General features: G+C 51.3%; 1 protein-coding gene across 11 annotated transcripts in view; it reads left to right on the top strand.

Moving 5' to 3' along the window:
* Window positions 1-24801, top strand: part of DGKZ (diacylglycerol kinase zeta) — an 88855-nt gene that overhangs the window by 33105 nt on the left and 30949 nt on the right. For 5 of the 11 annotated variants that reach the window (XM_025207962.1, XM_025207963.1, XM_025207961.1 and 2 more), the window contains exons 1-5: window positions 12462-17087; window positions 18754-18862; window positions 20823-20918; window positions 22252-22329; window positions 22695-22751. In XM_025207962.1, coding sequence (XP_025063747.1) covers window positions 16228-17087; window positions 18754-18862; window positions 20823-20918; window positions 22252-22329; window positions 22695-22751 — 1200 coding nt within the window. In that variant the 5' untranslated portion in view covers window positions 12462-16227. Of the gene's footprint in view, window positions 1-1159; window positions 1306-12461; window positions 17713-18753; window positions 18863-20822; window positions 20919-22251; window positions 22330-22694; window positions 22752-24801 lie in introns of those variants that run through there. The other 6 variants (XM_025207965.1, XM_025207967.1, XM_025207960.1 and 3 more) reach the window with 5 other exon arrangements.

The following is a 24801-nucleotide window of genomic DNA, read 5'->3' as shown; positions in this document are numbered from 1 at the left end:
CCCAATTCAAACACTTATTACAGTGCTTACTTCCTCTTGCAGGGCCCAGGAAACCAGGGGAGAGGAGAGGAAGGGCGCTTGAGCAGGGAAGAGCCTGTGCTTACTTCCTCACAACCTGTGGCACCCTACAAAGGATCTCGTAAAACCGCGATTGGGAATCACCATGCTAGAGAGATCTGGGCAGGAGCTCAGCTGGGGTGGACACTGTTATGTTCCTGTACCTTGGAGAGTATTCCTCCCAGGGAATGGAGTGCCCCTATATGATGGAAGCAGACAAGGTTCTTTCGGAAATCTGATGCCTTTTATTAGACCAACTCAAATAGTTGGAAAAATTCTTCTTTGCAAGCTTTCAGGTATAAATGCCCTTTATCAGACTGAGGAAGCTAAGAGCACACACCAACTGCAGATGCTTCCTCAGCCTGACAAAGGGTATTTATACCCAAAACCTTACAAAGAAGAATTGTTTCCAGCTATTTGAGTTGGTCTAATAAAAGATATCAGATTTACCTAAAGAACCTTGATTGCCTATGTCCTTAGACCAACACAGCTATGACATGTGATTGAAGCTGTTCACAAAGGGGAGGAGCTGGTCTGGGGGAGCGGTGGGCACAGGAGTGTCATTGTCATGACTGAAAACAGGGACACTAGTTCTGGGAGCTGAGAACAGCTATCTCATCTCAGTCAATACCAGGTTGTCTGCAGCCTTTGGCTATGTGTGCTTGGCAATACCAGGCTGTCTGCAGCCTTTGGCTGTGTGTGTTTGGGGGGGGCATTTGTGCAGGAAAGTATGAGCACTGGGTGTCTAGGGGGCATATGTGGCAACCTGCCGTTGGATCAGAAGTTGACACTAATGGCAAATGGATGTGGCAGCAGTCCTATCCCAGGCAGATTGTGTCTTTTGCCCCCCACAACCCTGTCCGCACACAACTGAGAACGTAGTCTCCCTTACACATCAGCATCACTGAAGAGCTGGTCAGGCAGTAAAACACTTTCCTTGCGTGTGTGTACTTCGGGGTGCTGTGTGGGTTTCTGTAGGTTGGAGGGCAGTGAGGGACTCGGCATGTGTGTGGCTTGCTCGCTCTATCTGGGAGAGAGCCTGCAGCTGGGCTGCTTGAAGAGGAAGTGCAGTTGGTTATTTTAACTAGCGCTGTCACGGCTTGCAGCGTGGGGAGGAGGCGGAGGGATAAACAGAGCTCTTACTCTCCAAACTAGGACTTAATCTGCGAGGGCTGGCACTCTGCTCCTTCGCAGCCGCTGCCTCCCGCGCTTCACCTGCAGGAACTTGGCTTCCCCGTGGCAGATCAGGTCACAAGGGCTTTTCCTTGTCCTTTCCCCTTCCTCCTCCCACTCCTCATGCTCTCCGCATGTTTCATGTCTTTCAATTGTGTGCTTTTGTGGTGGGGAGGGAGGTAGGGAGGAAGCAAGGGGCTGTGGGGGGAAGTGGGGAGGGAATCACTCTGGCTCTCTGGTACAATCTGAGGGAGCACCTCATGCCACCATGCTGGTTAAAAGGCAGGGAGGTTGGACTGGGGACAGGCAGATCCCAGAGTGATCTTGGAGCTCCTCAGCCCAGTCCTTGCTGAGCTGCTTTGTGTTGCAGAAGTGGGTAAGTCAGTGCTGTTCTGTTGTGCTGCCAGTTTCTGGAATGTAGATATGTGGGGACTCGGAGTCGTGGGCTCTGGCAAGCGTAACTGGTACCCGTGGCACCTTGCCACATGGCCACGTGTTCACATTTGGGGGATCGGAGGGTCATTTTTCCTGTGGGGGACACATTTCAAGCAGCGCTGCCTGCCTGTCCCTTCATTACTGACTGTCCCCCAGCACACGCAGCACAGGACGGGGCCCTGGAAGGAAGAAGGTGGAAGTTGTTCTGTGCCAGGGACTTGTATCCCTAAGAAAACCCCAGCCCCCACCCTGATGAGCCAAGTCTTGCAAGGAGTTCATCCTCTGAATAGTTTGGGAGGGTGGGATAATGGCTTCTGGGCTCTTTGCAGCTTCCTTCCCTCTAGCATTAGTGAGCCATTTCCTTATTCCACTCTGGTTCTGTGAGGAGCTAGCAGGAGCTCTCCTTGCTCTGCATCTCTAGGAGGAAGACTTTGATTGCCAGCCTGTCTGAAAATGTGTGACTGGGGTTCTGCTGCCTTCCCTATGTATGTTTTGCTCAGTCTTTCCAGATTCCCCACTAGGAAGTACTAGTGTTGTCTACATGCTGTTTCATGGGTCCATGCCACCTTCGGGTTTCATGGACCTGCGGGTTTCACTGCCTCCGCCTAATGGGGGACTGTCTCAGCAGTATAAACACAGTGTGTACACCAGCCTTTGCATGGGACCCGGCCATACAGCTTTGCTTGCATGAGGCCTGCTAAGGGAAAATTCCAGGGCCTGGTCAGGCAGCTGTGATCAAACAACTGAGCCACGGGCCTGACTGTAAATAATGGGTCCCTTTGGTAAACTTGGTCTGTGTTCCTCTCTGTGAGACATGGAACTGTATGTAGTGGAAGAAAGGGTCAGTCCTGAGGGAGGACATTGGAATCTGCTAAATAAAACTTGGGTCAGGCCAAGTTAGCTTCCTCCTGACCTGCATCTCTGGCCCCAGGGTTCCCGGGGAGAGGGGAAGCCAGTGTAACTCTTGCATTGTTTTGCTGTGCTTTTATGCATGTAAGTCTGCAGAGGGCACTTTGATAGCTAAGAAGTGCTACTGTCTTCCCTCCCTGAAAGTCTTAGCAACACTTAACATGATTAAAACAGAAACCAAATAGACTTCTCCCACTGTTGATGCTGCTGGCTCACTTTCTACGCTTTGTTCAGTTTGGGTTAATTGAACCAGATTTGTCAGTCTTGCTTTCTGGATCTTGCGCACTAGCTTGAGGTTTCACTGATGGTGTTGTGAATGCATCAGAGGACTTCTTTTTTAAATTGAGAAAAAGCACTGTCCTCAATGAAGTTTAGAAAAACCAGGGAGATTGCGTGGGGGGGGGAAGAGGGGTCACAGGAACAGGAATACTTCTGAGGGCATTGAAGTGGCAAATCTTGATCTCAGTCAGTCAGTTTGGGTCCTGTTTAAATGGGCTGAGGCCTGCCTGTGGGTTGCAGCAGAGGTGGTGAACAGCATGCGTGCGCTCTTGGGAAAGAGCATGCTATCGCACTGAGGCTGCATACATGTGAGCAGTGCTCTTCAGAGATGGTGAATAGATGTGGGCATTGCATCAGATAGGACACCTAGAAAGAGAAGAGCAAGGAAACAATAGTTCTTATTTGCAACTTTCTGAGGCTCTGTGTCAGGCTGGAAGGGGGTCAGGATGCCTGGGTTTGCATGAAATTCACAGTGGAGCAGATTTAGGGCCAGAAGATCTTGTAGCCGCTCTGAGCACGGATTGGGGTGCCACACCGATGACTGACAAGTACATGATTGGGTGCTCAGTAACACTTCTAGCTAGTTTCTGCCTCTTCCATTACCAGCTTTCATTCTGTCCTACAGGACCTGAATGAATTCAGGTCCTTCCCTTGAAGGGGAGGTGGGAAAAATCCCCCTTTACCTTAGTCTGCATGCTTTGCCTGTGTCACACAAAAAAGATCTCCATAATGGGGAGCCCCTCATTCAGCTCTAACCCACTGAACCTTATCTATCCCGTCCATGGGACAAACACCTTTAAGAAACCAACAAGACTGCTACGGTTGTGCTCAAATCCACCTCTGCCAGGTGACTCGCCCCTTACGGCCACAGCTAGTGAGTCGGCATGTTGCAAGCGCTGCTTGTCACCAACCCAGTTGTTCTGTTGTGGTCACCTGTTTTCTTTGTTTTTGTGCTTTTAAGAAGACCCTAAGTGGCTATGTCTTCACCAGTATAAAAAACCCAAAATGTGTATGATATGGAGATGGCACTCTCAACATAGAATCCCAGTGGGACAGAGTTCTTACTTTAGGGGAGGGTGAATGAACTAGCAGTAGCATAAGTGGATGGCAAAAGGGGCACTAGCTTGGGGTGCCTACTTAGAGGGGGCACTAGGAGGGCACCCCCTCACTCCAGTGTCTTTCCCATAGCATTAACAGTCCCATGCCATCTGGCCATAGGAGCTGGATGTGGGACAGGGAAGGAGCAGTGAGGATCTTTGGGTCTGGGGGCAGGTAACCCCCCCCCCCCCCCCCCCCCCCCCCACCCCCCCCGCCCCCCCCCCCCCCCCCCCCTCCTCCCCAAATCTCCGTTCTCCACCACTCAACACCCTGCCTCCGCAGGGAAGTTTTGCCCAGGGCACTAAACTTGATAGTTATGCCTCTGTGAACTAGTTACCGTGACATGAATGGGGGTGTGGTTTTATTGCACGTTAGCTCTTCTATGGTAACTGTCTGTGTATGCTGCTATGATTGTTTCACGGATGGCTACACTACTGCAGTTTGGCTTTCATTTTTTTGTGGGGGAAGAACATGTAACAGGCAGTTGCCTCAGAGCAGGTTATGCATAGTAAATCTGTACCCTCCTGTCACTTCACAGTGATGAATTCATCTGCCAGCACCTTCTGTATAACTAGCAAGGAGAATCCTGTAACTCAAGGTTTAGCTGAAGTAACTAGCCTAGATCTCCTGTATCTTGGCTGCACTAGGGTTTCATAGTGCTGGTGCTGTCTGCATGTAAAAAAAAACCAAAAAAAAAATCACTCCTTTTTTGCAGGAAGGAGGTAGCCAGAGTGTGCGTGTATATGAGTTCTGGTTTTTTTTATTCTTAGAGTTGCACATTGGTTACTTTTTATCGCTATCTGACAAGAAACAAAGGCTAGAAGTTACACAGGTCAACTCAGTGAGATCTGTCCTTAAAAGATAGTGAAAAAGGGCTGTGTTTATTTGCTAAATCTCCATATTGAACACTAAAGGAGAAGCCAAAAATATTGCTCTTAAAAGCAACTACCATGTTCAGCTTATTAACTGTGGCAGATTCTTTCAGAAGAAGTGAAGTTTTGTCATCTCTCTCCTCAGTGCATGTGGGTTCTTTGGGAAACTGCTGAAAGAGCTTGCTTTCCCTAGTAGATTCAAATCCACACTTCAGTGATGTTGCAGTCAACAGTTTTTCTCAATCTGTGTGGCAGTAACTTTCATGGAAAGCTGTTTGGCTGTTGGTGATGGTTCTGTCCCTTAAGGAGCCTTATCAGAAACTCACAGCTCCAGTTTGAAGTCTGTTAAAATAGGAACTATAAATACAGGAGCTAGTTCCTTAATTTTGACAGATTTCCTGTTTGAGGTGCTGTAACTTAGTGTCTTGGTTCCCCTGCCTTTGTTATGACTTCTAGAGTTAAGGTTACTAGCAGATTCAATTATTCTGTCTGTACCTTGGAGCAGACCCCAACCAAGGCTTGTAAGGAGTCCCATGCAGAGTACCTTTGTTGCAGCATCACTGGAGATAGCCAGTGCATGTCCCTTCCCCCTTCAAGTGGCCAGCAGTAAGCAGGGGGTGAGGCTGTAGCAGTAGCAATGAAACCTAGAGGGTTTGGGCATCTGGGAAAGTTAAAGCGTAAGTCTCTCTCTACCATTCCTGTGAGTCAAGTTCTTACTACAGGAGGGCAAGAAGATCTTGATGTGGGGAACATCAGGGTGTGTCTGAGGAGGGCCCAGAGGCTTGGGGTTGTTCAGCACTCTCTGGACTTCGTCTCAATTACAAGAAAGGTGTTTATTAGCTGGTACTATTTATCTGGGCCTCTCTTGGGTCCTGAGAAGGACACCTAACATAGTCTGGCTTCTGTTGTCTGAGTACCTAAACTCAGCTACTTCAGCAGTCTGCTATGCGCTGCTCAACTGAGATGCACCTGCTGTGAGGGCAAAGAGTGAGTGGGACAAGAGCAGCTCATATGCTTTGGATCTCTAGGACAACCACCCTGAGACAAACCCCATTTCAGAGACAGCAGTACAGGCCAGAGAGCAAGCCACCCCCACTCTGCCCCCCTAGGGCTGCTGGGCTATGTTCTGCTCCCATACCCACCAATTCACTTCATACACCAGAAAGTGAAGCTGTAGGATGATGAACATGGCCGAGGTGAGGAATAGGCGCTTTGCTAGGGGCCATTATAAAATGAGGCTCCAAGATATGATGAGACTGGGCAAAGCCAGAGCTGGGAAAGAGAGGGCTGTATTGATGAGTGCTTCATGGGGGTGAATGGCTTCGGGCTGAAGCTAGGATAATAAGCAGCACAAATCTATTAGTAAGCAAGAATGGAATGACAAGGAGTTTGACAAGCAGGAGGACTCAGCTAGTTTCCTATGAGTTGGGAAAGAAGGTTACCACTTGCCCTTTTGTGGGTCAGGGGGGAATATCGGTAATGTTCATGCTGTTATCTCTATGCCTTTACTAGGAGAAGGGTTTGCAGGTTGGCTGGCTGCACCATTTCGTGTGGGAGTGTAAACCCTGCCATCTGGCACCAAAAATTTAAAGGTGGGTGGGGATTGGGATTATAGCACTGAAGGTCAAAGGTGTGTCTTGTTCCTAGTCCTGTACCCCATGCAACCCATCCTCTGGCCTTCAGAGATTGGCCATAATCCCATAGCAGTGCCCTTTTGTGTGGAGGGCTGCTGGGAACTGGGGTTTCCAGTGTGTGCATCATGACATTCCTGTCTCCTGAAGTAAGCATGTGAGGGGAGTCTCTCCTCAGCCGAAGGTCTGATCCAGGAATAATTGGCCATTGCCCTTTAGTGCCTGAACTATGTCTGACCTGCTTATGCAGAGCTCCATTTCCTGTGCTGACCAAGCAGATGATCACTTGGGTCCAAGCTTGCATTTTGGGAATGGCTGTAGCTGGCACATTTGCTGCAACTTTGTCTCCCAGGGTGTTCAGGCCTGGGTATCTGTGCATAGTGATTCAGAGCTGCCACCCCCAGGGAGACCTTTGTAGGGTGTGGTGACCTTCACATGCAGATAGCTCTTGGGGATGTGGGGAGGCCGTGTGCTGCTTTCTGTATTGCACACAGCCAGCCTGTTCTCAGACACGCCTATATTATGCTGGAGCCCTGTCTGTCAGGTGGTTTGAAAGACCCCTGGATGGAGGGGAGGAAATGGGAGGTTATCAATGGGGCTAATGAGCAGAGACCTATGGAGTCTATATCTTTTGTGTGGACTCCAGGTTCTGCCTCTTGCTGGGCAAGGCTTGCTCAGCTGCAATGATCCTTCCCCTCGCAGGAATCAGAGAGATCATACAGCTGGAATTTTCTTGGGCTGCATCTGGCCTATGAGCAAAAAAACAGGCCATGGGGGGAGGGGGAGGCCATATATTTACCAGGTGATAATAGTGGGCAAGGACCTTAAGTGCAAGCAGCTGCATCCCACCACAGGAGCTGGTACTTGTTGCAGTTCATCAAATGAATGAAACTTAAAATAGGACACAACCATAGCTAGGAGTGAACCCCCTCAGCTCCTTTCTGTTGTAGTTATTCTGCATCTCACTTGTAAAGGTCAGAGGCCAGTGAGACCAAGAACCTCTGCTTTGCCAGCACCAGCGGTGGGACGAACAGACCTCCTGCTTCTGTCTCACCAGCCACTCCCCTTTGCAGAATGGCATACCAGCTGCTTCTCGTTAAGGGCCTCATCCTGAAAAGTGCTGAGCACCTTTTGAAAGCTTGATAAGCTTTTAGGAGCTGTTGAGAGCTCAGTGTGCCTGGTTTCTTCCTCTTGTGAGCAGTGGCCATTGCCTGTCAAATTATTTGTGCTCTGTCTGCAGCGGTGAATGGTAAGGAAGAGCAAGGCTGCATCACAACAAGCGGGAGAGTCAGTGGGCATGGGGCAAGTGCTCTGCTGAACATTAGTCCATACTTGGAAAACCCTGGTAGAATCCTCTTGCTCAAAGAACTTCAGCCCCTTTGCTAGGACTGCTGAGGGTGGGCTGCCCTGTGGGATTAATCAGTTGCACACTCAGAGGTGTGTGCATTTCACTCTTCATGTTCCTTGGCTTGGTGTGTCAGTTGACCCCTTATTCTCAGACTGCTGCCCTGGGGCCCTTGTCCTCACTGAACAGCCCCATTAGGGAGCTTCTGACTCTGTCACCTGGATGGTGGGTGACAGGTTACAGTTGGAGAAAAGTTCAGGTAGAAGCAAACCACACAGGGCTCAGATGCTCACAGACAGCTGCACCCTTCACAGGTGCATTGGACTGCCTGTACCACATCAAGTTCTTGGCCCGGCTCATCTGGTCCCTGCCACCAGCCACTGCCTGATCCTTTATGGGAATGTGCAATCTCCTCCATGCACTTGGCTCACTGCAGAGCAGAACGTAGGGCTGACGGGAAGGGGGTGGGCCACTCTTCATTGAACGTGTGAAACAGTAAGTGGCAGAATCCAGCCCAGCTAAAGGGTGGGGAAGTTGGAGAGGAGGAAACTAGCAGCCAGGGCCTGTGAGCAGGAGTGGGGTGGCACAGCCAGCCTCTTGGCAGACAAGGGGTCAACTGAGCGCTACACATGGGGAAGGGGGGCACTGGGTGGTACACAGGGGGGGGGGGGGGGGGAAGTAAGCCTGAGTGACTTCAGGATGAAGGGATAGGAGATTTCTGTGGAAACAGGAGCTGCGGGGAAGCAGTGGAATGCAAACTGAGAGAGGCGTTGGAGTGAACTCCTTGAACAAGCTCCCAGGCCTTGGCCTGAGGTCCCCGCAGTGTCCTGATGGTGAGGAGACCACAAGCATAACCCAGAGGTCTCACTGTCACTCAGGGAGGCTTATTAATAGCGCTTTTCTTTTTTGTGTGTTTCTGAGCTGCACAAATTGGTTGTCCTTGCCAAAGAGAAATCCAATCTGCTAAACTCAAATGTGTTCATGTCATATGCTGTCAGCCCTGGCACTTCCTCACCCAGTCAGCATCTGCCAAGAGAGCAAGGCTCCATGGGCTCAAAGCAGCAGCAGCATCAGTGTGGGACTCTTGTCTCTGGGCAGTCAGAGGTGGAGTAATTCTTGTCAACTCTCTGCTGCTGTGCCCAGTTTTGAAAGGGATTCTTTCCAAGTCAACCCGACAGAAGCTCACTCCAGAGCAGCGAGGGAGTTGCAGGGGAGAAATTTTCCAGTCTGATACACGGGAGTGCAGCTAAAGGTGATGGGGAGCACAGGGAATAATTTAGGCAATGGAAAAGCCCTGCAGATTGTGCAGGAGGACCTAGATGAACTGGTTGATCTTCATGCCTTTTCTGCTGCATCTAAACCTTGCAGGAAGGTTAACCGTATGCAGGTTGATGGGTTAGATTCCTGCTGGTTTTCCAGGCCACCCCCTGGGCCTCTACGCTTTAGGCTTACTCCCTGCAGGCCGAGTGTACCCCAAGCCTGCAATCAGCACCTCTCTTTTTTGTGTGCAGAAAACTTACAGGTTTGGGATGGGAAACAACAGGCTCTTTGCAAGCTTACTTTTATCTCTTTTTACTTCTGGGTGAGTGAGAGGACTCTGTCATCTTGACTTTGCCAGCCTGTTTATTATGCAGGAGGCCCCAGCTGCCTTTTGTCAGGAAATAGTCCAGTTAGAAAAGCTCATCAGGGCCCTGATTGCAGATTGTTAGCAGATCAAAGCCACCGCATTGTTCCTGCAGGGGGATTATGGTAATGCAAAGCTGCTTGTAGCAAGAGCCCAGGCGTGCAGTATCCACCTTGCCCCCTTCTCTTCCCCCTCCCTTCCACCCTGCCAGTGCCAGGCTGTATCTCTGTGAGCCCTCTTTATCTAAAGTGTCCAAAGTGACAAACCAGGGCAAGAGCATAGAAATCTGACCACGAGAGGCCAAGGGCTTTTGGGGCTCTAAACTCTGCCGAGACCAGTCAGTCTCAACCCATGTTCTCCTAGTTATTCCTGTCCCAGGCCTCCCCATGCACAGCTTAGTCACAAGGACTCGAACATCCCCTGCTACTCCATTTTCTTGTCCTCCCCTCACAGAGCTCTACCAGGGCAACTCAGTTTTGCTTCCAAGCAGGCTCTGAAACATCCACTGTGGTGGTTTGGAGAATGAAATTCCAGTATAAATTGTTCCCTGCTGCCCGCCTCTTTCTGAAGTTCCCTGCGATCCCAGTTGCACGTGGGACTTCTCTTTGCTTTTGGATCTATGCTGCCACTGTGTTGCTTGGCTGCTACTATGTCTCTACCACACATCCCTTCCTGAAAGTCCCCTTGCGGGTGCTGCCAGTGACTGTGAGATCCCTCAGATTAAAAGGAGCCATAGTACGCTGCTTTATAGACCCACTCACTCAAAGCTAAGGGGCCTCAGGTGTGTTTTCTTGTAAGAATGTAAACCTGAATAAAGGCAAAATTGTGCAAAAGAAAAACCATTCCCACCCACCTCACTGGGGGCACCCAAGCATTCACCTGCCACCACCACCCCAAGTGACCACATCAGTATGCAGATGTGCAGCTTCAGCAGGCCAGTCAGAGAATCATAGGGCATTTTTACACATGCAAGCACCACAGCACTGGACACTTTGAAAAGTGCCTAGCTTTGTGTCGCTTTCAGTTGTATAAGCAGCAAAATGCGTGTCAGCACATAGAAAATGGTGGTGGTCTGCTTTTGAAATAAAACACAGAGAAGGTGTTTTAGTTCAAAAGTGCACTGCTGCCATTTTCTCTGTGCTGATATGCATTTTGCCACTTATGCAACTGGAAGCACTGCAGCGCCATGTGCATCAGCTTGTGTGCACCAGATCTCCAGTGCGTCCGGGCATGAAAATGTATGTGTATAAATGCCAATAGAAAATTAAGGTTGAAGGGACCTCAGGAGATCATCTAGTCCACCCCCTGCTAAAAGTAGGACCATCCTCAACTAGATCATTCCAGCCAAAGCTTTGTCCAGCCGGGCTTTAAAAACCTCCAAGGTTGGAGATTCCACCACTTCTCTAGGTAACCTGTTGCAGTGCTTCACCACCCTCCTAGTGAGAGAGTTTTTCCTAATATCTAACTTTAAACCTCCCTTGCTGCAACATGAGACCATTGCTTCTTGTTCTGTCATCTGTCACAGCTGAAAACAGTCTAGCTCCATCGTCTTTGGAGCCACCCTTCAGATAGTTAAAGGGTGCTATTAAATCCCCTCTCGGTCTTCTTTTCTGCAGACTAAATAAGACCAGTTCATAGATGTTAAAGTCGGAAGGGACCTCAGTAGGTCATCAAGTCCGATCCCCTGCCCTGGGAAGGAAAGAGGGCTGGGGTCAGATGACTGGTGCTTGTCCAGTCTCCTCTTGAAGACCCCCAAGGCAGGAGAGAGCACACCTCTCTTGAAAGCCCATTCCAGATTCTGGCAACCCTTACCGTAAAGAAGTTCTTTCTAATGTCCAGCCTAAATCTGCTCTCTGTCAATTTGTGGCCATTGTTCCTAGTTACTCCAGGGGGTGTCTTAGTAAATAGAGCATCTCCTATTCCCTGCTGCCCTCCCCTGATGAATTTATAGGCAGCCACAAGATCACCTCTTGGCCTTCTCTTGCAAAAGCTGAAGAGATCTAGGTTCCTCGGTCTCTCCTCATAGGGCCTTGCCTGCAGGCCTCTGACCATATGAGCGGCCATCCTCTGAACCCTCTCAAGATTCTCCGCCTCCCTCTTGAAGTGCGGCACCCAAAACTGGATGCAGTACGCCAACTGCAGCCTGACCAGTGCTGCATAGATAGGAAGCATCACCTCCCTGGACCTATTCATCACGCATCTGCTAATGCATGATAAAGTGTGGTTAGCTTTGTTGATCACTTCATCACATTGATGACTCACGTTCATCTTGGAGTAGACAATGACTCCAAAATCCCTTTCCGCTGCTGAGAAGGTCATTCCCCAGCCTGTAAGTGTGTTGGTGGTTCTTTTTGCCTAGGTGCAGCACTTTGCACTCGTCTTTGCTGGACTGCATCCTGTTTCGTTCTGCCCACTTTTCCAACCTGTCCAGGTCTACCTGGATCCGTTCTCTACCCTCTGGTGTGTGTTAACTTTGCCACAATTTGGTATCGCCTGCGAACTTGGATAGGGTGCTCTTCATGCCCTCATCCAAGTCACTGATGAAGATGTTGAATAGCACCGGTCCGAGGACCAAGCCTTGTGGGACTCCGCTGCCCACATCTTTCCAGGTCGATATCGACCCGTCCACCACCACTCTCTGGGTGCGATCCCTAAGCCAATTTGCCACTCACCTGACCATGTAATCATCTACCTTACAGCCTGTCAGTTTATTTACAAGAACAGTTTCCTCACCCACTCTTCATAAGTCATGTGTCCCAGCCCCCTCACCATTATCATTGCTTTCCACTGGACTCTTTCCAACTTATTCACATCCATCTATAGTGTGGGACCCAAAACTGGGAGCTGCAGTGAACCGTCGTAGAAGACTTTGGTATGGACACATGCATATTTGGAGCCATTTCCAAGCAGTTGGTATGTTCTAATTGTTATGCATGAACAAACTGGGAAATATCAAATGCAGCAAAAGTGCCCCAACTCTAACCCTGCTTTAGCCAGAGATAAAGTTGGAGCAGTTTTGCTACATTTTCATCCTTCTCAGTGTGCCCACACAAAGCAAATAGAATGTAGCTGCTGCTTTTTTAAATGGCTCCAAATATGTGTGTCCATGCCCTGTCACACAGGTGACCAACCTGCAGTATGCATGCCCCAAAGTGTCATGGGAAGTCTGTGTGTGGGGCACACGACAGATCAAGGAGGGGACAGGGAGCAGAGCAGCTGGTTGGAAAGGGAGCAAAAAGAGCAGCAGATCAGGCAGAAGAAGGGAATCGGCGTGGCACTTGGGGATGGTGCAGAGCTAACTTGTAGCATGCCTGCCAAAAAGATTAACCAATATTGCCCTATCAGAAGACCCTCAGTGAAGGCAAGGCCCTTAGGTTTGCTTTCAGGTTAGCAGTACTCTGAACCCCCAAGACACCCCATAGAAGTGAAAAGCCCTCTGTGTCGCATAACTCTGACTTCCATCCTGTAGCTCTGTGCTACTTGCTAATGCAATGACCAACCTAATCCTGTCATTACAGTTCTTAGCATCCTCACCTACTGGTGGCAGAGGGGGGCAAGAGAGCTAAGCACACACTCAAGATCTTTTACTTCTCAACAATACAAGCTCTGTGTTGACTTTAAAACTAAAAACAAAACAAAACACAGTTGACTAACTTACGTAGCACTAAACAGAGCCACACTCTGACGTCTTGGGTCTGTATTCAAAATGAACAGGGCAGCAAAGGTACTGTCTTAACAAGTCTGCCTTCTTATATGGACCCTATTGCTGCAGGATCTAAGGCTGTGTAATACCACACTGTTTTCAGTTCCTAGGAACATACTGAACTGCAGGTAAATACATAAAGAGGAGGCAGCAAGACAGCAATGCATGGCAGATGTTTGTCAGGTTGCCTAACTGCTGTGGTGGATGGCCATCCACCCATACCAAATTGTATTTCACCCTGTCAGGCCATACTAGGTATTTGAGGACAGTGATGATAGTGGGCTAGTGACTGAAGACTGCTAGGGTGTTGGGTATGAAAGCTGGCATAGACTGTGATTTCCTTGCTTTGTTAGGACTTGTTTTTGTTGAGGAACCTTAATTCTGATATAATGCGGTTTTTCTTGAAGATTTCCTGGATTATTTATTTGTAAAAATGGCTGAAGGCAGGTTGAGCAGTAGGACAGAAGATCCATCTGGAGAATAGGCCTGTGGAGCTGTTCAATCTATCTCCCTCCCAATTAAACCTTTGCATGTTAGTCAGAGTGCTTCAGCCAGTGCCTGAAACTTCTTTGCCAGCAGCTTTAAGCTGTTCACATGCAGCTGCGGTATCCTGGCAACGTGACAAGCTTTGAGTGTTAGGCAGAGAAAGCTTAAGAGTCATTTAAAGCTCTTTCCACCAGGAGCAGAACAGATGGGATTATTTTCCTCTTCCTGCTCAGCTCTGCTCCAGATCTCCCAGCTAGGCTCCATGCTCCTCAGGTCCTGGCAAGAACCTTCTTCCCCACCTTCTCTGCCCTCTCAGTGTTTTCCTTGTAAACTTTTGAGTGCTTAGCTTGTGATATATCTAGATTTAAGTGCATCTTAAGTGCTTGAGTTTACAAGTAGGCAACTGGGATAAGGTAGCAAGAGGGGGAAGTAATTGTGGACAAGGGATCTTCCCAAGAACAACAGGAAGGAAGTTGTTACCATACTTGCCACTAGGCATCATAGGAAAGTAGGACTGGAAGGGACCTCCAGAGGGCATCTATTCCAGCCCCCTGCATGATGCAGGATCATCCCTATCCAGACCATCCTATACAAATCAAATGTCTAACATATTAGCAGAACTACATGGCCAACCCTGACACAACCACAAGAGGTAGCACCTTAATCTGCCACGGGTAAAAGCAGGGTCACTGTGGCAGCCAAATTTCTGCTGTGGCAAGGGTGTTGAAATGCACTTGAGAGATCCCAAGAAGAGGGCCATCCCCCTGCTACAGAGGAAAGTAAAAACCCCCACAGTCTGTGCCAGTCTGGCAATGGGGTAAGCCAGGTCTGACCCTGAGCAGAGGGGCAAGACCCTCTAGCCAGGAACCTCTGGATTTAAGTCCTAGCAGGAACATTGGTACACCCCAGTCAAAATCCCTGATCCTCGCTGCAGCCAACATCCAATGCTTCGGAGAAAGGCTAACTCCTCCCTCCCCTTACCCCCAACACACATGTAGTAGCAGGAAGGGGAAAACATTCATTTCCTGCCTCATGTGGCAACCAAAAAAGCCCAGGAGCATGGGAAATACTGAAAGTAGAACATGGGTGTAGTTACACCTAGATCATCCCTGACCTTGATAAACATACCGTGGTCTTCTCTATGCAAGTGGAGCATGAAGTTTCCAGCTGTCTGTACTAAAGGCACTCAGCGCCATGTCTCTGTCCCATCTTGCTCAAGGGAAGTTGTTGGTGAGCATCTCTCTAATTTAAAGGGAACCTGCATCTGGTCCAGCATTTACACCTTAATTACAAAAGACAAACAGACCAAAACAATTCTTCCTGCAAAGCTCTATGCAGAGAGAGGCTAAGAGGAAGTAGCTGCAATCCCATTGATGACCACAAGGGGGTGAGTGTGGCCTGCAGTTAGCCATTGAAACACTCCTTCTGCCTGAAGAAGGGTGTTTGTACCTGAAAGCTTGCAAAGAACAATTGAACAACTATTTAGTTGGCCTAATAAAAGATATCACATTTACCCAAAGAACTTTGTTAACCATTCAAACACTTCAGTTCCCTCCAGTGCTGGGAGCCAGGAGGTCAGTAACAGCTTGGGTCAATTTCTGAGAAGCAGGAAGTGAAAGTTTAGTTCAGAAGAAGAGCTAGAAGCACTCTGATCCTGTGAGGACAAGCATGGGACACAGATGGAACTAGGAACTGAGTGATGCCACCCAATGTAGCACCCTGAACTGAGCTGAGGGAAGCACAGGCACCACCATAAAGGGGATGAGTGCATGGGCTCAATATTTGGCTCCTAACCTGAGCTTTGTGTAAGGGTTGGTGACTGTATCCCTTTGAGCAGAGCCCTTGGCCTGCAGAGTCTCTCTGCAGCTATTTGTGTCCTTGTTGTCCAGCTGTCCCATGTGTCCTTTTAACCAGCAGGTGGTAGATTGAATATGTGCCCAGGCCCAGACTGCCTATGGGTGCCAGTTTGCTCTGCTTGACTAGAGGAGCTCTGCATTTCACTGTGGAAAGCTGCCCTGGGAGTGTTCTCTGCTGCCCTTTTGACCAGCAGGCCGGACTTGAGTGGGATCCCCTGTACAGGCTCCTCTCTTCCAATGAGGGGTGGCACATGCTGTCTTAGACATCCCAGATGAGCAACAGCTTAGCAGCCTGTAACCCATTTGTTGCTCTGGGGCATGACTGGGACCTACAGCCTGACTCCTTCCCAGTGCCAAACTGGGTTGAGGGGCAGAACCATGTCTCTGTTTAAATCTGAGCCCTGCTGTCTTCCACCAGGAGAGTGAGTGGTTTGTTGACCAGCTCCTCATATCTGCTGTCCTGTTCCCTAGATGGAGGCCTGGCCATAGCTGTCACTCCCCCCAACCTTCCCTCCTGTCCTACCCAGAACCAGGAGCCTCCCAGGAGAGGATACGAGACGGGAGCATCCTTAAGGGAACTCCTTTGTTTGTGGCTTGGGATTGTTGTCCAGCCCTTGCTCTATCTTGAGCCCTCCCCTTCCAGAGCTTTGTGGACACCTCCTCTGGCACGTGGGGATATGTAGGCATGGCAGGAGGCCCTACCCATCTAATTGCTGGTTTCTGTATTAACAGCCACTGTTTGGGGTGCCCCCAGTCACTATGGAAACCTTTTTTAAAAGGCACTTCAGGAAGAAGGGGTGTTCGAGGTCCCGGCGTGCCAGCATGGCAGTGCCCACTGGTAAGGTCCGGCGGCGCTCGTTGGTGGGCCAGCCCTCTGCCTCATTGGCCCAGCACCGCCGCCGGTCCAGCACCCCGCTCCAGGGCCTCTCACTGTGCCTGGGCTCCCCCAGGAAGGGCAGGTCGAGCACCCGGCGCCGCTCTAGCACCACCCCCCCATGTGTCAGCCCCAGATTCTCAGTCCAGAAGAAGCGTGGGGCCCAGATGCGCACCATCGACACCCACCTCATGGGCCCCTCCATGCTGCTGGCCAACCTCATCCAAACGAGGGAGGAAGAAGAAGGGAGACGGTCGCCTTATGAGGAAGGCTCTGGATCCGAGTCACCCCAGGAGGGGCCAGAGGAGGAGGCCTACTGGGAAGAGACTGTCACCTCCGGATCTGAGGAAGCAGAGCAGGACAGGCATGAGCAGCAGGCTTTGCTTCCCTGGCAGACCTGGCCCCCTGTGCTACGCCCTCTTAGCGTGGGGCACCTCCTGCGTGCTCCGCGCTACCTGCGTCGCAATTCATCTCGCCTCCTGCCTGCTGACGTGGTGTACAGCAAGGCAGCCTATGGGCTGTATGGGAGCTACCGGCGCCTCAGCCAGCCACGGCGTGCTAGTGAGGTCCTCACGGTGGGCATGTTGCTTCCTCCAGACAGAGCCCAGCTGGCCACCAAGAGACAGAGGGCTCTCTCCAAAGGCATGCCGCCAGCATTGGCAGCCCCACACGAATGTTTGGGAGCAGAGCCCGCCTATGGTCCCTGTACTGGTGCCTCCCGTGAAAGCTGGAGCCCTTTGCTGCTGTATGTATGGTGTTCCCAGAGGAGCAGCATTTGAGGGGGCTGTCCAAGCTTTTGCGGGGGCGGCAGGGTGAGCGATACACAGCACAGCAGGATTGGAGTAGGGAAGGTGGGAGTGAGGCTGATAGTGGCATGATGTACCATATATTAAGTGGAGGGAGAGGGCTGGGGTTTCAAGCTCCCATGGGTCTCACCTAACAGACCCTGTGCTCAGTCCTTTCAGCTGTCAGTGCATTTGTGGATGCAACATTTTGGAGGCTGGCTATGACCAAGCAGAGGCCAAGGAGCTGACATCTCCTTTTCCCTCTTTCTGAACTGAGGGTCAGAGGAGACAAGTTTTTGTCCACCCCTTGCACCAAAGCCAGAGACTGAGGGGTGTGAACTGGTGATTAGAGAAGGGCATTTGATGGAGAGAGGAAAATGCTTCTGAGCTGGGAGAGGGATATGGATATGGCAGGAGTCGGGAGCTGACTTGCTCTGCAGGGTCCGTGTGGCTGCACAGTGCCTCTCCCCACAGCTGATTAGAATGGCGCTCCCATGGCTGAATAACTCCAACCCTGTGTCATGTTCTTGGCCTCAACCGAGCAGCTGCCCTGCTCTACCCACGTGCTGCCTCAGCCTCAGGAAGGTAACTGCCCTCAAGCACCTGACCTGCAGGCAGAAAACCCCTTATGAGCCAGGGCCTGCAGGCAGCCACCCAACTTCTTCTGGCTCTTGATTCTCCACCAACGTGACACTCAAGTGAGGTGATGACCCAGGGTGTCTGACAAGTCTTCACTCCTGGGAGCTTCCTGGCTTCTCCTGCTGGGGCAAGTCTAAGATTCCTAGCTTTATAGCGGAAGGAGTCATAGGTGGTGGATAGTCAGCTTTGGGACTAATCCAACACTTCTGGATCTAGAGGCTGAGTTCTCTGTAGTCTGTGCTAATGCCAGCTTTGTTAACTTAAAGCAGGGGTGCCAAAGATATGGCCCATGGGTTGGATCTGGCCTGCAGAGCCCCATCATCCAGCCCCTGGTGCTGACCCTGGGTCTTGCATGCAGGACCTGGGCTGGTCTCACGTGTACCAGCCAGCCCAGGACACGCTGCACATGGTGCCTGCCCAGCCAGTCCAGGACTGCGCTGCATGAGGTGCCTGCCCCAAACTGGCTGGAGTGGGTGCTGAGTGTGGCGCAGGTCCCAGACCAGCCAGAGCAGCACCGTATGCACTGGGTCCAGCATGTGGTGAGGGTTCTGTGGGCCAAATCCAACCCATGGGCTAGCCCATGGACCAGCCTTGCACCACTCATCCAGCCTGAGGGGCCAGGTGACTTTGACACACCTGGCTTAAAGCCTCCAGCAGACCCATAAGCTGCCTATTGTGGCAGCCAGCACTAGAGGGAAGGAGGAAGCCACATGTGTATGGTTGGGAAAAGGTTCCACATGGGTTTCCAGATCCCAGCACCTTCAGCAAGCCCTGTGCTGATGGGTGGCTGGGGAGGGTGGTATTGTCCTGCCTCTAATTCCAGGGTACTCAGCATCATTTCTGGGCCCTCTGCTGGGAGTAGTGCTAAGGGCTAATGCTCTGCCCCCTCCACCTCCAGCGTTGCTTGCCCAACTGAGGATCCATGCAGTACCTTACACAAGTTCACCTTCCGATGCACTGTTACAGTCACCTTCCCTTGTCTTCCAGGAAAGCTATAGCCAAGTCTGGCCTCCAGCACATGGTCGCACAGCCAAGCCCTGCACTTGCCTTGAGGAGTGACCCAGAGAGGCAGATCCGCAGCACTGTGGACTGGAGCGTAAGTTGCGTTTCATGTTGCTTGCAGTTGATTGAGGTTCTGTGTTCCTGCAGTAGGTTTATGGCCTTGCCAGTGGAGAGCAGGAGGGACATGAGTCAGTGTTGGTGGCTCCTGTTTTGGCACATTCGTAGCCTCACTAGCTACCAGCCCTTGGGTGCCAGGGAAAACGGGGCAACATGGTCATTTCCCCAGAAGGCAGGTGTGACTACTTGGAGAGTGGAAATTGGCTTCTAGAGCAGGGAATGGAAATCACCACTTTCTCCTCACCTGAGATATACACGCCCCTTTGCACAGGCAGCTTCAAGCTGGTTTCAGGCCTTGTCCTCTGAGTTCTCCTATCCTGGAGAAAAGAGGGGACAGCTTCTACATGTGTTCTCCTCTGGGGTACTCAGTCCTATTGGAATTGTGTTCAGAAGCAGTGAGCTCACCTGGGTGCTGTAGAGCTGGTTCCAAAAGGAGGAGAAGCAGTCAGAGGGTGAAGGATTGCTCTGTGAAGAGAGAGCTGTCCATTTTGACTTGGCACTAAGGCCACTTGTATACCATTTCAATTTAGGGGTTTCCATCACTATTACGGTGAGGGGCCCAATCCTTTTTTTTCCCCCTTCCTGTGGAGCCTGCCCACCTCTCCCACAGCCAGGGGGCAAGCTGCCAGCGGGCCGAGCAGCCTGAGTGGGCTGCTAGTGGGTGGGTGCTGCCCGGAAGGTGCTACCACTATGGAGGGAAGTTCAGGACCCACCAGCAGCTCGCTTACCCCACAGCCACAGGAGAGGCAGGCAGGCTCCACAGGGAAAAAGGATCAGACCCCTTGCCACTTTTGTTTTTTTCCTCAGCGGAGCTTGCCCATGCGAGCTACCACTGGAACACGCAGCCCTTGAGCTGTGGGTGGGCTGGGCCTTCCCTCTGCGGTGGCGGCACTCTCTGGGGGTGCTAGATGCATGGATGCTGCTCCAGTTTGCAGGCAGCACCCGCCAGATCCAGCTCTTCCCCGAGCCCACATGGGGAGCAGCGCCCAGCAGGATTCCAGCGCATGGGCTTGGGGAAGAGTTGGACCCAGTGGGTGCTGCCTACAAGCTGGGGCAGCACCCACACAATTAGCACCCTGCCTGAGTGGCCCTGGGGGGCATCACTGCTGTGGAGGGAAAGACCAGGCTCCCCTGCAGCGCGGAGCCTGCCTGCTTCTCTTGCATCCAGGGGGCGAGCTGCTGGTGGGCCCTGAGCTGTGGGGAGCCCCGGGCCTTCCCCCTGGGGCCATTTGGGTGGGTGGCTAGTGGGTGGGTGCTGCCCCAGCTCACAGGCAGCACCCTGCACAATTCAACTGTTCCCTACTTCCATGAGCCCAAGCTCAGGCAGCATCCACCAGCTAGCAACCTGAGGCTGCAACATTACAAATAGCTACATTGCAAACTAAACTGCATGCAACACAGCAAACTCATTTAAATCATTAAAAAAAACCCTGCACATGTACAGTGTGACGCAATTAAAGCACAAAAACAGCCAGTGTACAAGCACCCTAAGTGGGATACAGCAGTGTACCAACCCCTGAAGGGAGAACAGGGCAGTCCCTGGCAGTGAGGTGTGTTTGCCCAGCTGTGCCCTCTTCCAGGGCGCACACAGGGAGCCACATTGTTTGGGACACTTTGCAGACAGGCTGCATTAAATCATGCAAACTGCTGTATGGAGCGGTCCTACCCTCAGTCTTCAAAAAGAGAGTACATGCTCTTCTGGGGCTTTGCTATATCTGGGCCAGGTGTGAGCTCTGGGAGGGTTTTTATTTCTTTCTGAAAGTTGGGGTCTCCATGCACCCTGTGATGACAGTGCCTGATCCTTAGGCCCTTGCATCTGACTGTCACAAGCAGGACGCCTTGGAAACAACGGGTCCTGAGCAGCGTTGGGACCCTTTCAGTCCCTGAGAGCAGCTCAGTGCTCCTCCCTCAGGATAGTATTGTCTTATGCCTTTCAGGAGACTGCAGTCTATGGGGAGCACATCTGGTTCGAGACTAACGTGTCTGGGGATTTCTGCTACGTGGGGGAACAGAACTGTGTGGCCAAGATGCTGGTAAGTTAGCCCCAGGCAACCAGTGGTCAGCCCTGTTTCCTTTGGGGAGGAGACGTAGTGCCACCTAGTGGAGACTCCTGGAATCCCTCTCTGCACAGCAGTTTAGGCCTAGAGGCAATTGAGGGTTGAGCAAAGAAAAGCCTAATGCTTGTGGGAGAGGCAGTGTGGTCCCCTCCTGACTTTGCCTGATGCTGAGGCTATATCAGGGCTGGAGCTTCATAGCAGGTGTGTGGCAATCTGCAATTTGTTGGGGGTGGCTTTATCAGGCAGAAGTGTTTACTGGGAGGGGCTCCTGTGATCTCAGACACCCCAAAGAGGGAACTTGGTTCCACAGTTTCTCCTGAAGGACCTCACAACAAAAGAGCAAGCCAGGAAATGGAACTCTAGGCATCCACTTCTGTGACCTCAGAAGCTGGACTGCCCACGGGGGCGCACCTCTCCAAGGGTGAAGTTACACATTCCATTTGTACCATACTAAGAGCACTTAAAACATGAGCATTTGCATGTTAAAGCTCATGAACTTGTGCTAAGTGCCCCTAAGTATCTCAAAGTTACGCCATGTCAGGTGAGGGTTAACTCTGGGTTGCTAAGATTAGGGTAGCTTCACAGCAGTAAAATGAGCAAGTTTTACAGTCTTCCAGCATCCCAGGATGCACTGCTCCAAGTCTCCCTCGCACATCCTCCCCCAGCAGCAAGGATAGAGCTTAGATGTTCTGGCTCTTGCCAGCCCTCCAGGGGTGAATCAGAACTGTGCAGGCAAATAGTGATATTAATCCTTAATGTGCAAAGGCTCACAGCATATTCTAGCTTTAACACTGTTTATCATTCCAGAGATTTGGCATGGGCTAAGTGTAACATGTTGCTTCACTCTGCGTGCAGGTCGGATTTAGCCCAGGGTGCTGAGGGTAGAGATCTTATCTCCCCAGTGAGATGGTACATGATCATTGGCTCATGTACCATGAACCTGAGGCCTCGACCTGTTCCCAGTGGGCATTGCCAGGTGGTGCTAATTGGTCCCTTGTGGCAGTATTGGGAGATGCCTAGGATTGGCTGGCCAGTGGGAAGTCTCCTCCCCTTTTGCCACAGAGGCGGCTGCTTCAGGGCAAGGCTGAGGCAGGTTGGTGGAGGAAGGCCATTTAGACCAGGGGAGGCTCTTGCCTACTGTGAGTTCAGGTCCATGCTTATTCCTCCATCTGGATTCTCCTCCTGCAGAACATGGAGTTGTTCATGCTTGGGAGCTCCCCCAGGGCATGGGCTGGAGATCTCAGGCTTCCTGACTGGTAAATCAGTAGCAATATGAATGCCTGTCTCTTTTTTTTTCTCTCTTTCCTAGCAAAAGCCTCTGTCCAGGCGCAAATGCGCAGCCTGCAAGATTGTGGTGCACACGCCCTGCATAGAGCAGCTGGAAAAAGTGAGTAAAGCACACTACAGCCTGTTTTTGGGTCTGAAAAGCTGGGGCAGCCCCTCTGTGGTCAGCCCGCTCTCTGGCATGAGCTCTGAATGCTGCAGTTACTGGGAGCTGTGTACTGTCCTATGAGGGAGATACCCCACTCCCCTGCCCCTTCAGAAGGCAGCAGACTGCCTGCAGGTCTCTGTGTACTTTAGTCCCCTAGTGCAGGTGAATGGTTCTTTTACTGGGGAGTGAGTTGGGGCATCTCCAATAAGCAGCACCTGTCCTAGGAAGCCCCAGGACCTGCCACATCAAACTAGATCTTAGTAGGTTCCTTTCAGATGATGCTTTCACTGATGCCTTGCTTGTGTGCATTAAATCTGCAGATAAATTTCCGCTGCAAACCCTCCTTCAGGGAGTCAGGATCGAGGAACATTCGGGAGGTGAGAGGCTCTGTGGAGCTACTACTAGTGTTTGCCAGGGGAAGATCCCCCACCCCTTTCCCATTTAGTGGCAAAGGGCTTGAGGAATGAGGGAGGGAATGGGCAGGGCAAGACTTGGCTTGGTTTGTTGTGGAGATCTCAAAAAGACTGGCTTCTGTCTGCTGTGGGCAGGGGCTCAGTCTTTGTGTTCCCCTTGAAACTCCAAGAGCTCTGGAACTGGAGGGGCATTATGTGGGCTGCTTCTGTGAAATAAAGCCAGAAAGAGTTGTTGTAAGTGATGAGACAAACGCCGGCTCCTTACAGTGGGACCTGCCACTGCCCAGGCAGCTGCTGACCAGCACTCTGAACTTCCTGGGCCAGAGACATCTGTTTCCTGGGAGGAATGTCAGCCTGCCCAGTGTTGTCTTTGAGTGAATGAAAAAGAGCATGACTGATGGTTGAACTCTTTCAAGCCTCTAAGGGAGTCCTGTGGTGTTTAGGGGGAAGTGTTGTGTCCAGTTTTGCTTTATTGCTCCCCGGGCTGTGTCCAGTAGTAATTCACACTGGTGCCAGAGAAGCTCCTGCTTAGTGCCACTTACAGAGGAAAAACAAATGCACCCTCTGGAGAGCTCTCCTGCCATCCTCAGCACCACTGGAGTAAGGCTAGCGAGAGCACCCCGTGCCTTTCCTAGACAGAAGAAGCTTTCTGGGGTGCTTAGGGGACTGGATAGGGTCCACACCAGCTGGGCATGGGGCAAACCAAAATAGCTGGCATCTCCAGGGGAGATTTTGATAAGATGTGGACCTAGGATCTCCCTGGGGGAGCTACACAATGAGGGTTCACCTGAGCAGCACTGTGCTAGCTCTTAAGATAGAACCAAAGCTTGGAATCTGTTCTCTGAAGACTCTAAAGAGAGCATAGCCCAACCAACTTGGAAGATGCCCATTGTTACAGTACCTGGGACCCTTACCACCAGGGACTACCTTGTCAGTTGTAAGCAGGAAATAAGACCTAAGGCTAGACCCCTGAAGGTGCTGTAAAGAAAGTACCTTCCAACCATTGAACCACTTTGCAATAGAATATAGAACTAGGAGTAGCACATAAAGTACCCAGGAGTGCTTGTTAGTGATGCTCATATTTTTGGCCCCTCAAGCCACATGAATGGGATGGGGTGGTCCACAGTGCAGACTGGGCCCCAGCCACCCCTGTGCGCTGGGATTGGGCTCCAGTGCCCTGCATCACCGCCACCTGGAGCCCAATCCTGGCTGGGTGGGGGCCAGCCAGAGGCAGTGCGAGGTCCTGGGGCCTGATTCTGCCTGGACAGAGATGGCACCCCCATCTGGCCCCCACACACCAGGATTGGGCCTGCTCTGTCCTGTGTTCCCAATCTAGCATGCAGGGGCACAACCCACAAGACTCCCCCTGGATCTGCATGGAGCCCTGCTGGTTGAACAACATGGCATCAGGGAACGGATCTGCCCTGCGAGTCAGGGGTTGAGGACCCCTGTGTTAGTGGACCACTTAACCAGCTGTTTGGTGTCACATGAACTGCATCCTCACCGCAACTGTGACAGGGCACAAAGCACACTGAGGAATAATAAGCAAACATAGGGCCATACAGGCCTATTTTCCCCTTCCCATTGTACCTCAATAGCTGCTGAGTGGGGAGCAGGGAAATAGTGCTGCTGTACTGTGCAGTGACCTCAGGCTTCCCCAGCAGTGATATCCCCTCTCCTCTGAGGAGGACAAAGGAGAGGAGAATATGGTGCGTGTGTGTGTGCGCGCACACACACTGTCTCTGTGTGTGTCTCTCTCTCTCTCTCTCTCTTTCTCTCAGAAGTTTGAAGGAACATATTGCCCCTATCCAAATCTGCCCCCTGGCTGGGATGATGGAAGTCCCTCAGCAGTCATTAAGCACTAGCATTGTGCCTGGCTGCACTCAGACCGTGGAATGAGTCATCCCTGCCCCACAGGGCTCTTGGCTCAGGCGCTGACACAGAGATGATGGATGTGTGCAAGTGACCTGGCTCCTAGCATTGCCAGCGCGAGGAGGCGCCAGCTATAGCAGTG

This window comes from Alligator sinensis, unplaced genomic scaffold (genome assembly GCF_000455745.1).
Source record: "Alligator sinensis unplaced genomic scaffold, ASM45574v1 scaffold592_1, whole genome shotgun sequence".
Lineage (NCBI taxonomy): Eukaryota > Metazoa > Chordata > Crocodylia > Alligatoridae > Alligator > Alligator sinensis.
This window is presented reverse-complemented; position numbering and strand designations above follow the sequence as displayed.